Source organism: Mytilus californianus, unplaced genomic scaffold, assembly GCF_021869535.1.
Source record: "Mytilus californianus isolate M0D057914Y unplaced genomic scaffold, xbMytCali1.0.p SCAF_9, whole genome shotgun sequence".
In the NCBI taxonomy this organism is placed as follows: domain Eukaryota; kingdom Metazoa; phylum Mollusca; class Bivalvia; order Mytilida; family Mytilidae; genus Mytilus; species Mytilus californianus.
In genome coordinates, this window is record NW_026262745.1 from 83,900,044 (window position 1) to 83,913,593 (window position 13,550).

The 13,550-nt window shown below is 31.4% G+C and overlaps 1 protein-coding gene across 2 annotated transcripts in view; it reads left to right on the forward strand.

Moving 5' to 3' along the window:
* The first annotated feature begins 1,199 nt into the window (after positions 1 to 1,199).
* Positions 1,200 to 13,550, forward strand: part of LOC127716454 (putative leucine-rich repeat-containing protein DDB_G0290503) — a 29,683-nt gene continuing 17,332 nt past the window's right edge. Inside the window, exon 1 of one of the 2 annotated variants that reach the window (XM_052222664.1) lies at positions 1,200 to 1,758. In XM_052222664.1, coding sequence (XP_052078624.1) covers positions 1,465 to 1,758 — 294 coding nt within the window. In that variant the 5' untranslated portion in view covers positions 1,200 to 1,464. Of the gene's footprint in view, positions 1,759 to 9,736; positions 10,141 to 13,550 lie in introns of those variants that run through there. The other variant, XM_052222667.1, reaches the window with a different exon arrangement.

The window sequence follows — 13,550 nt, forward strand, 5'->3', positions numbered from 1 at the left end:
CCTATGGTAACACTTGAACATCCATTTTTAACATCTAAAGGACTATTCAAACATGTTTTTACATTGTAATAGGTTTCTTTGACTAGTTTGGAGATTTATGCGTCACTTTTGAAAGAATTTTTACGAAGAACTTTGAATATGGTTAATAATTAAAAAAAAAATGATGGCAATCGGTTGAATTTTGTTTTCTTCCGGTCATTTCGATGTAAAATTGATCTTTCATGGAGTAGTGAAAAGATGTCCGATATATTTTTTTATTAGCTCATATTAACTTCTTTGTACTATTCAAACATTCGTATGAAAGATGAACACCTTAAGTTTTTCAGAATTAAGCATTTGAATGCTGATTTATTTATAATTTACCTTGAAGTTTAGTACATTTATTATTTCCTTAAAGGTCCTTGGCGAATGTGTCTCCAATTTGTAACTAAAGAGCAAACAAACTGTATAGAAATCTTTTTTGGCTACCCTGTATCGTTTTTTTTTTAAGTTTCGTTTTCTTTCATATGGTCTTATTAGTTACGATGCTATGCCATACCCAGTTGAGTGGAATATGTTTAATGAGCCATTGTCAGCATCATTGTTCTCTCGATCGGTATTAAAGTCAAGATTGTAAGCTTTTATGAAAATTCACGGTTCTGTTTGCTTTTACGATAGTGTACATATTTTTACATTAAATTTGAAATTAAACTGAGTCTTTTTTTTAACACTTTAGATCCCGCAGGGAAACTTTTAAGTATACATTATATATTCAATAAATGTATATATTGATCCGAAGGCTTACATTTTGTAAGAACGACGTAAAATTGTCCAAACGGTCATGTACGACAGTGTTTATGGTATATATATAGCACGTTGTTAAGCTTTAATCACTCATATTTAAAATCATTGAGTTGTTGGATGCAACATGAAAAGTCAACGAATGCTATATTCTAGCCTATTTATGGTTTTATCTAGTTCGTCAGAAAGTTAAAGTACTAGATTTCTTCTATTTAAATCTTAAGACATCCATTCAAAGTTGTGTGAAATAAACATTTATTGAAAAGTCTGATAACGAGGAAATAAATTAAAACATTATTCATAATTTACAAAAGAAAACATTTTCAAATTGAAATAGTCGCTACTAAATCAGTTTTAAAGCTCACTGAAAAATCTTTACTATCTCAGATGTTTACCTGAGTTCGTGTTTGTTTGTTACCATCGATCACGTGAAAGCGATATTTCTACGAGATTAATATTTCCGTTTCATAGCAGACGACAGGTAAATCTGTAACATCTTAGGACTGAGGTGTTAATGTGTATCCTTTCGAGTATCGCCTTTCATTTGTCTCAGTGTCAGTTTTCCTCGGATTATTGATTATATATTTTCTTCGTGATGGAATTTTTTAAACTGAGACAGAAATATGGTAAAGAATGATGATATTGCGTATGAAACGGAATTTTTAAACAGTTCAAATTGGCAAAATGATGCTCGGAGCTGAACCTGTTCCTTATACGAAACCCATATTTGCACGTCCAATGAGGGTCCGTCGTACAAGATCTCAAAAGGTTCCGAACCAAGTTTCAAAACGTTCTGAAGTCAAAATGCACTTGAAAGGGGAAACTACACTTGCGATCATGGATTCAACGTCTTCTATTTCACATTCAATTAATACAGATACAGATAGCGATATTACAAAGGTGAATCCAGATTTAGAAACCCAAAAACAAACGCCAAGCTGTGAGGAGCAGAAATTAGATCCTTTGAGGGCGAAAAGGGTAAGTTCGTAACTCATTTAGCTGTTTTTACATGCAGATTTTAACTTCGGGCATTATAGTGGTCAATTTATTAAAGACATCTTCATGTGCGCGTGGCCCTTTTTCAACTATCTTGAATTTGTTTTGCGTCATCTCATTCAATGGTTGGTCATTCTGTTTTTATACCTTTTTGGTAAAGAATGTGTGTGTATATATGTGTTACCCACTTATAGAAATTTCAAATATCTCGGTAATATTTTAAAGAATCAAACAAATGAAGGTCGTTGTTCTATTACTGTAAGGGTTTAAATGAATTTTCCCCTCTAAATTACTCCACTTATTGCCTTTTTCGTACAAGGCATTTAAAATTATATAGGATTTGACATTTTTTGAATTATTTCAATGAAGGAAATAAAATAATGGTTATCAATATTATATTAAGTCATTTAAATCATATATATTATTCATCTTATAATTTTCAATCCACATTGAGAAAGAGCATCTTTCATTACTATTGATTTTTCTTTTCACATATAGGTTTTAGTATTACGTATTAGATATAATAAATCAAGTTGTATGTCTTAAAGGGCAAATGTGTCTTTATAGTTTATATGAAGATTGTTTACATTGAAATACAAGAGTGTATTGTATATTTGCATTTTTATGTATCAGTTTCAAGTTTACTTTTAAATTTATACGCATAAATATTCTAGGTAGTTTCCGATTCTGTTTTGTACTACCCAAAACACCAGACTCAAGACAGTCACTTATGTCAACATGGTCAAAACCAATGACATTTTGACATTTATTTCATATGTGAAATGTATTTCCATCTAAGGGAGCTATTATTTGATTTTTATGGGGGGGGGGGGGGGGGGGGGCTAGGATGAAATTTTAAAAAAAAAAGCAGGACAGAAGTTATGAGTAAAAAAAAATGGCAGGATGAGCAACTTGGCAAAAAATAAGACAGGATGACAATTTATGTAAAAAAAGTCAGGATAAACTAATAAAAAAGGCAGGACCGAATAGAGTGAAAAATAAAAAGGCAGGACAGAGATTGCAACTAAAAGAAATTCAGGACAAATTTTTCATCCAATCTTCCACATTGAGAAAGAGCATCTTTCATTACTATTGATTTTTCTTGTCACATATAGGTTTTAGTATTGCGTATTAGATATAATAAATCAAGTTGTATGTCTTGTAAAGGGCAAATGTGTCTTTATAGTTTATATGTAGATTGTTTACATTGAAATACAAGAGTGTATTGTATATTTGCATTTTATGTATCAGTTTCAAGTTTCCTTTTAAATTTATACGCATAAATATTCTAGGTAGTTTCCAATTCCGTTTTTTGTACTACCCAAAACACCAGACTCAAGACAGTCACTTATGTCAACATGGTCAAAACCAATGACATTTATTTCATATGTGAAATGTATTTCCATCTAAGGGAGCTATTATTTTTATGGGGGATGGGTGGGTGGGGGGCTAGGATGAAATTAAAAAAAAAAGATGTTTTGAGTAAAAAAAAAAATGGCAGGATGAGCAACTTGGCAAAAAATAAAAGACAGGATGACAATTTATGTAAAAAAAATTCAGGATAAACTAATAAAAAAGGCAGGACCGAATAGAGTGGAAAATAAAAAGGCAGGACAGAGATTACATCTAAAAAAATGCAGGACAACATTTTTCATCCTAGCCCCCCCACCCTTTCCCCATAAAAATCAAATGATAGCTCCCCCTTTTTTTTTTAAAGCCGATGGATACGATCACACACCGCTTTATATTTGAAAAGCGTTTCAGGTAAAAAGTATTTATTTTCTCTTATTTTCTCCTTATTAAAAAATCCTTGAATTGAGTTCTGTTTTACATTTAAGTGTAAATGAACATGCAGGTGCATCGATTCAATGTAATGTTTGTCTTGGTTAAAAAAAAAGTAGAATATTTTCAATAAATAAAAGTATATATATCATCCTATTTTTCAGAAACCAGTATATAGATATAAGTTGAGTAGTATACTGATGAGGATTTTTTTTTTTAATTTACACGAACAAAATCATTTAAATTGTCTGTTACCTTTTTATTTAAAATACATACAGAGACTTAGTATACATCGCATACCATCGTAGTCATCTGTGCTGTATCATTAAGGGATACATTTGTACTTTGTAAAATTTTATTCCCTAAACACTTTTTTTTCAATTTCAGTCTTGAAAATTGCTCATACTATCTGTGGGTATTTTTTTGTAGTATTATCTAATAAATTGTTATATTTGAATCTCATTGACAATTACAACAGGGAAATAAAAAATTAATAGTGAAAAAAGGGAAAATACTAAATTTCTTCCTTGTTATATTTGATAACAGCGGTACATGATCGTATCCATCGGATTTCACACAAGAGCATGATGGTCGGTTGTGTAGTGTGTACCATTTGTGGGCGATTTATCATACTTTCGATATAAAAGTGAAATCCGCAAATATCAGTAAAAGGTACCAATATCTGCCATGATCTACGTACATACATTTATTAACAATCGAATTCACCAGTCATTTTCCGCGAAGTTTTGTAACTCGAAATGTTTCTAGTAAAGTTTGTGTTCTTGCAAGCGTATGCATATATATATTTGTTTTTGCTTGGTCCTTATTGATGTAATTTTGTATTAAACATGTTAAAGAATCTTATAAAATTGAAGTTTTTTTAAAGAAATGACAACAGTTATGTTTTGTGTAAAAAAAAACTACACAAAGGGAGTTTTATTAGATTACTAACTAACAGTACATGTAATCATTTGCAAATTCGTAATAAAGAATTACCACCACAGAGTCTCAAGGGAAAATAGAGAATGACTCATTAACCATGTTAACATACTAAAAGAGTCTTTTGAATATGCGAGCTTTCCTTTCTGGTATATACATTGTTTTTTTTTGAGAAATGGCATATTCGTTTTCACATTCAACTTTCTCACTCTCTGTCGACATTTTGAAAAAGCTCTTTGCTACAAATGTACAAGCGGTATAAATATAGAATTTATGGAAAAGACGTAATTGAATAAAGAGTGGCGAGTCGAGAAGTATCATCCGACGGCCATTTCAGGTACATAATTGCAGGCTAGTCTCACGAATATTAACGCCATCCAGTTTCTAATCCCATCTGCTACCACCAGCTGGCTTCACACGGTCTTGTTTGTGTATCATTCACTTATAGTAATACATTTATTAAATTACAGTTACCAATTTCTCATCAAAGTGATATAAGAAAGGCAAAACAACCGAGTGACCGATGTTGCGTAATAGATCGATGGTGCAACGCTACGATTTGTAAAGAACTGTTTTCTCGATTAACACTTTACACACATTGAAAGTGAACACAATTCATTAACAAGTTATACCTTTATCAAAACAAATTGTCATCGAACTGACTGCGGGCCAATTGAAATATAAAAGACTATTAATTTTACTAGTAATGTTTTCCTTCTCGGTTTTTGTGACACTCAACTGTAAATAATTTGAAAGGAAGGGGATTAGAACGTTTATTGAAATATATTACAACTTAACTAATGTATTTTATTGAATATAAAGTTGAAATAAATACCAGCAGGATTTTTCTGTCCGCCATTAATTCAGTGTGATTCGTTCTGTGTCATTTAATTCTTCTAAAATGTCATTCAATATTACTTTACATTTCCAGTACCATAAACTTTTTGATGTAGAAGAATTCAATTATATATATTTGAGACCGAAGTTCGCCTAATTTTTTTAAAATGGTAAAAGTACACATTAACATCATTGACCACCTGAAAAATAGGACGATGCCAGGAAATGCTTTTATATGAAATTATATTTTTTGTCGTATTTTGTTGGTTGTTGTTTGGATAAAGGAAGGGGTTATCAGAACTTTTACAAAAAATAGTTTTTGACATCTACATTTTTTTGAAGAACGACATTCTATGGACAAATTTATATGAAAAAAAATTCCATTGCGTTAAAAACCATCCCTGTGTCTGTAAATAGAATGTTTTCTCATCCAGTTGTATTGAAAAACTGTACTAGCTCATTACCCCCCCCCCCCCCCCCCCCCCCCCCCCCCTTCAAATCTGATCGTTTAATATGGACCATCAACAGCTTGAATACTTGTTTTCCTTATTTTAACGGCGCATATCGTAAGAGATGTGTGACAAAGTGAACGTAATACACAATAAACTTAACATAAAAACCAAAACATATGGTAAAACATATATCTAAAAAGTAGGAAAGCAAAATCATATTTTTATATTCAATGTAAATAAATTAATATCGCTATTACCTATAGATTGATTGATTGTTGTTTGCATTACGTCCATTGACAAATATTTCAAGCATGTTCGGGACGAGAATAAATCAACATTTCAATAGGTAGGTTCTACCAGGATTGAAGAGTTGGAAAATTTGGACTGCCACTGGGAAACGAAGGTATGTTTAATTGGGACGGAAATTTTGTCTTGCAATTGGCCACCAACAGATCCCTCGGAAAGTTACAAGGTTTCTACCACGTGTAGATGGCGTTGCGCTCTCTCTCTACACGAGGCATACTATTCCTACTGTAAGTGGCTGCGTATTTATACATACCGAACAGCCAAGTGGACGCCTCACTTTAGCCAGGATTTACTGTCAGTCGGAAGACGAACAAGGGCTTAAAATTACTATATCCCTGTTAAAAATAGGGGCAACATATAGGTAACAAGACTATACTGAGATGAAAATCAGCTTCCTTCAATTTACTTTTGCTATATTTTGTCAGTCGAGCTTTCCTTCACTGCAATTACCTACACGCGATCTTTTCAATTAATTCATTACAAATTCATTGTGTCATTATATCTATTACCAAGGTAACGGACTGTATCGAGATTAAAATGAACTTTTACTTTTCGAATAGGTTCCTTTATCATCCTTGTCAGCAGGATATGTTTGCTCTGTAATGTCAAAATATTTGTTTTCAGTCCAAATTCGTATTTGCTTTATTCCTTTATCATTGATATCAAAGTCTGATATTTACTCTATTTAACAAGCTATTCACGTAACTACATGTTGATATAAGTGCTAATATGGTTAGAATCGGGATATTACAGGCAACAGTTATTCCGGAATTGACATGACTTTACTACCGCATAAAAGACGGTTTTATATTTGTGTTAACACCGTACTGTTTACACCGTACTGTTGATGTTGTTTTCTTTAAAAGCAAATAACGTGTGACTTGTATTTCTCAGTTCAAAAAAGTAATAAAATATAACTTATAAAATATAAAACCGAATGTATACGACTAAAACGACACGTGAGGTCAAATGAAACAGTAACCGAACAACACAAAAAGACACATTGAGCCAATACACGGTCTTGAACAACACAATTTCTACATGTTTAATATATAAAGACAAGTTTTTGAGAAAACACAGGATCAACCAAAATCTTCCACGAAAACAAATGATTACAAAGGACAAGATCCAATGATATGAACATCAAATTCGTGAATTTGGACATGTACATTAATACGATTTGTGTTAAGTCATTATCCTCGGTCAGAGGAATAACAAATTGTACATAGGTTGCCTTTGGACAAGAATATTGCCTTCATTTTTTGTTTTTTATAAAATGAATAGTAGAACGTCCTCTTTGCCTTTCTTATTAAACTGTACAGTACGCCAATATATACAATATTAGTTTATTACATCTGTAGTTATAGAAAAGACAGTTTAATTAGGTATTTAGTCACAATATATCTTTTTTTAAACAATATTGTGAATGTTCAAAACTTGATATGAAGATGAATATATTATCTGTATGGGATTACACAACACGAACTTCCCTATTTTACACGACGTATGTATGCAGTTTATCTATGTCAACATTTTTGGTCGTATCTACTTAAACCTAGGAAACCAGTGCGTAAAATGTTCTTAAGAGATGTTGTGGACAGGTGAATGACAGGTGTACTTACAACATTCTATACGTTTGATTTACTCGATATCGATCATATGATACTGTTAATTTTTGTCAACAAACTTTGGAGCCATACTGTGATATCTTGTCTGTACAAGATACAAATGTATTAATAGTAAATAAAAAAAAAATCCAAGTAGATGATTAAGCGTACTAAGATTGTTCATAGATATCCAATCTATTATTTCCATGGATTGTGTAAACAAAATCTTAACATAAAGCCTGAAAGTATGGTAATTTTCAACAAAATACTTGTTATAAATGTTGTTTGGGCTAAGTGCTTAAAAGGCAAGATTGTTCCAAATAAAAAAATTCAAGCAAAACCAAATAACTTGGTTTACCTACTCTATTTTTGTAACTATTGTAATAGAACTGTAAAAGAGAGAAAACATATATGTCAGTTTTGAGTAACAATATGTACAAAAATAGGGTAAGTAAGCCAAATTGTTTTGTTTTGTTTGAATTTTTTTATTTGGAACAATTTTGACTTTAAAGCACGTAGCCCAAAACTCCATAGCTTTTCTTCCTGTTTCTTAAGCTCGTACATTTATAATTTTATATTTCTGACAATGTACATATGTTGTATATCTACCATTTGCAATTTCACAATTATCGACGAAAGGAGAAAGAACGACTTTTTGAAAACAAACTTCAATACCGTCACAAATTTTCTGGAACTGTTCAGATTATTGTAGTATTTAGCATGCAGAACTTTGGAACACTTCAATGAAGACGTTTTCAAATGCATAACAAATAGCTGAACACTATTTTGATCAGTGAATCAGACCGAAATTGAGTAATTATTTTTGTTATCTTTACATATCTACAAATACAAGTTGGTAATTTCCATTTTAAATCTAATGCCTAATATGCAAAATAAGAATATTTTTCAACTGCTCATTCCGGGCATTTTCAGAGTAAAAACAGAACAGAGTTCCAATGCCTCCCTGGTTGCACATTTTTATCTGTCCAAGGTCAATAACTTAAAAAAACACTTTTTTATTTTGTTCTTTAAAATCTTTTATGAATATCTGAAAGAAATGAAGGCTTGAGATCAAATACAATTCAATTTCCGATATAATTGATGTTTCCAAGTGGCATAACTCTTTCAAACATATTTAATCGACACTGATTTTCGAAATTGTCCAAGATATTGCTGATATACACCTTTGATATAAATTTGATGATAATCTGGCAAATAGTGTACAAGTGAGAGCGCTAACAATCCAATATCTCCATATAATTAATATTTCCAAGGAGCATATTACTCTTTTAAAAAAATAAGTGATCGGCACTGATTTTCGAACTAGTCCGAGAAATTGCTAATATACACCTATAATATATATAAGTTTTATTAAAATCTGTGAAGAATTGTACACGTGAGAGCACTAACAAGACCGGACGGATAGACAGACTGACACGCACACGAACACCCGATATTTCAATGTCTCCCGCAATGCATCGCGCGGGGGACAAAACAGATAAGGAAAACAATCAATATGTTAGGTTGGCCTCATGTTTGAACCTAAGAATAGTACGCTAATGCTGCTTTTAAAGGCTGTTGTTTCATTTGTAATATGATAATGAATTTAATTAATTCTAATAAATGTAAACTTAAAACTGTGAAAATGAAGATATGAATGCACTCCGGAAGGTCATTAACTGTTTATATTTCTCTGCTGTCCCCAATAAAAAAATGTTTAAACAGACCCAATAATTGATGGAAATTTGATTAATTCGATGATGATAAAGCGGTTTGGATATTTTTTTTTGTAATTCTTTAAAGTCATTGAATGTGTATTTAGTACACGCAGTGGAGAATAATAGAATATTAGATTAATGTCTCAGTCATAAAATACGATATCAATCGAACAGAATGACACAATTGTAATAATCATTGGCATCAACATGTTTAATCTAATCATATAATTTAAATCGGCATTCTTTGGTATAGTTTATCTTATCTGGAAATTGTATTATTTTATTTGCTCACTTCAGATTCAATAATAAGCAGTCAGTTTTTCCATTTAGTGTCATTCAGGTTATACTGTCGAAAAGTGAGATTGCGCACGATTTATGTAAAACTTAACAAATAGGAAAACATTAACAAGATTTTGTATTTGAATCAAAGCAGAATCCATCCTCTGGACAATGGCACTTATGTGATAATATTGATTATATATAATTTACAAAATGGTCTTGTCATGGAATGGATATGATTGATTTATTCGCCAGAAACTGACAACGGTCAAACTAATTAACAGGTCCAATTCAATTATGAATAAATTTTTAATTGGAACTGTTTACTTTTATCGTCAGTTCATCTAGTTGTGCAAATATTTTCCTAATATGGATCTATTTCGTATAGAAGCGGAACTTAGAAAATATCCTGGACCAATATCCGTTGTTACGTTGAAACACAAGGTACTATTATTTATTTATTTGTTTATTTATTTCTTATTCAAGTTCAACGTTATAGAAAAACGTTTGCATATGCAATTGTCAAGAATCAATTAGTTTTTAAAAAAACTAAATAATTTGTTGTCTCATAAAATAAGCCAAATAAAGAGCTGTATTTAAATTTGATTCAAGTCGATATCGTTAACTGGTACTTTTGTTTGTTCCTACAATGAGTGATGAAGTTATATTAAAGGCTTGCACATAGTCTTTTACTTTTCTTAGCCTATTAATGACGTAAAGAAAAGAAGACTTTAGCTTATTCGGACCATGGAAGTAAAATATAATACTTCCATGTTCGGACGTATAACAACAAATTTACTGTATTGTGTACTAAGGTTTTTTTTACTTTATTGGTGTAAACAGTTACTAATTGCGTGTAATTCTAATTTTAGTAGATATTGGAGATGTTCCAACGGATATGATTAATGATATTGATTTAACGGTAATTTATAGATGTATCAAATGTGATTAAATCTATGATCAAACACCATGTAAGACTGCAACAGATGAAAATACATGTTCTCTTTTGCATGCAGCAAATCAAATCATCATCAGATACAAACAATTTCTCTTCCTTCTTTGAAGTGTATTATTGAAAAGATTATTGCGTCCTAACTACTGATGACAACAACATAAACACAATATATTTCTCTATTAATTAGAGAATGGAGACAGAAACTGGGCAGTTATCATTGATTGCTTTTTGTTCGTTAAACGTCCATTGGCTAACAAACACTATCAATCAAATAATGTATGACTGTACAGTTGGTAAAACTGAGAACAGGTGAACCAACAGTAAGAAATCACTTGGCACTTTGATTTTGAGCTTTTTATATACGATTTGTGATTTTGATTAACCCCTTGTTATATTTTCCCAATTCTTTGACTAGATTTTGATTGGCCCCTATGCTATTTCTTCCTTTTCTTTGAATATTGATTTTAACTGCACCCTCCGTATCTTAATTCTCCATCTGCTGACTGAGGCTATTGATTTTGACCCCCCCTTTGGTATCTTAATTCTCAATATGCTAAGGCTTTCGATACTGATTGCCCCCTTGATATATCAATTCTCAATCTTCTTTGACTATCGGTTGTGATTGTCCCCTTGGTATATCAATTCTCAATCTTCTTTGACTATCGGTTTTGATTCCACCCTTGGTATATAGATTCTCCATCTTCTTTGACTATCGATTTTGATTGCCCCCTTGGTGTATAAATTCTCCATATTGTTTGACTATCGATTTTGATTGCCCCCTTAGTATCTTAATTCTCAATCTTCTTTGACTATCCATTTTTGATTCCACCCTTGGTATATAGATTCTCCATCTTCTTTGACTATCGATTTTGATTGCCCCCTTGGTGTATAAATTCTCCATATTGTTTGACTATCGATTTTGATTGCCCCCTTAGTATCTTAATTCTCAATCTTCTTTGACTATCGATTTTTGATTGCCCCCTTGGTATGTTGATTCTCCATCTTCTTTGACTATCGATTTTTATTGCCCCCTTCGTATATTAATTCTCAATCTTCTTTGACTATCGATTTTGATTGCCCCCTATGTGTATAAATTCTCCATATTCTTTGGCTATCGGTTTAGATTGCCCCCGTTGGTATCACAATTCTCGATCTTCTAATGCTATTGATTTTGATTGACCCCGTTGGTATCATATCTCGATCTTCTTATGCTATTGATTTTGATTGACCCCCTTGGTATCATATCATTAATTAATGGTAGTGAGAGTTTGCTAATGATATCGATATATCTGTGCTTGAGCTATTTTTGAAAACAGATCGACCTAAAGAGAGATTCAAATGAAAGCTGTTTCTTGTAAACTTACCAAGATCGGAAAGATCAATCATAGCTTATTTGCTGTTGTAGTAGTAAATGTTAAAACTCTGTTATTTGAAATTAATTGTGTCAATAAAAATCGCTTATTTTTTGTTTTATAGATTTTCTGAATTTTAATGAGGGAATTACTAAAGTGTTTTGTTCGATTTTGTATAATTCTCGGTTAAAATCATAAATTATGTAAAATTATTTTCACTGAATTTACGACATCTCCGATTCACTGTAACGTATAAATGTTATTTTCGTTATTGTATAAGGGGTTAATAGGGTACGTGTAAAAAGTTACTAAATCTTTTAAAGCCATTATGGCGTTTACCTTATTAAAACAGATAAGATTTATTCATATTTTAAACAGAAACATATCTGTAGAAAATTGGTAAATGATTAGTTTGAAGGTTTTTATTCTTCAGGAAAACATTACATTATAATTGGTTCTATTAAGTTACAAGATTTGTCGCCATTTAAAATATCAAATGGAATGAAAAATTCAGTGCTGGGAATATATTTAGTTTGATATTAAGAGAGGCTATATTATAATTAAGAAAAATATGACTTTAAAATGTGATGATGAATATATTCCTTAACTGATGTTTAACTGTATTTGTTGAAAGATAAACGTCATTTAATTAAAACGAAACATGCGTTTGTACCTAATTGACAAGAGAGAGGCATTCAAGTAAATAAATGATACATTTATGTCGTACTTTAGGATAGTTTCTAAAATATTTTTCTATTTAATTTTGTGAATGATTTAAGCAATTATTTCATCTCTTGGTTTTCATTGTCGAAAAAACCCATTTAAGAACAAAGTATGTGTTTTGCATTATTGTGTTGCGCAGTTATATGTGATTGTATCTAAATCGACAAGAACATGTGAATAAAAAACAAAATTGTGTAAACACTCGAGAAAGAACTTACTCGCCCTGAAGGGAAGGCGTCCGATTGGTTGTGCTGCTGTAAGAATGCCGTCACTAACGTCCGGGTTTATGGAGACAATAATTTTCTAGGTACAAATTATCTACACACTAAGCGCGCGATAATTAAAGGTTTCGTTTGTCGGTTTGGCTGTGTATAGAAAAACGCACCGCAACTGGTCTGTGGGGAAAATTCAATCCTTCTGCACAAATAAAAAATCTTTGCAACAGTATTTATAGGGACTGCAGGACTGGTGATCAGTTTCAGGACAATGTATATATCTTTTGGTTCAAGTGATAGTTCACATTTCCTATTTGTTACTTATTGGTTCATTCTTGAATTTTCTTTTGTCTTTATTAAGCATGCGAAATGATCAAAGCAATGAAAACAAACATATAAACTACCATTTTTAAGAAACAAATGTGTATTGCATAAAATAGTTTTCTTTTAAGAATGATGTATTAATGGAAATACGGTATGGAAATCTACAAAAAAATATTGTTAAGCTTTATTTCTGTGGTACAAAGGCATAAACATGCTTGTCATTATGAATATGATATTCTAATATTAGATATATAAACTTCTAAATGCGAATAGAAAGGAAATTAA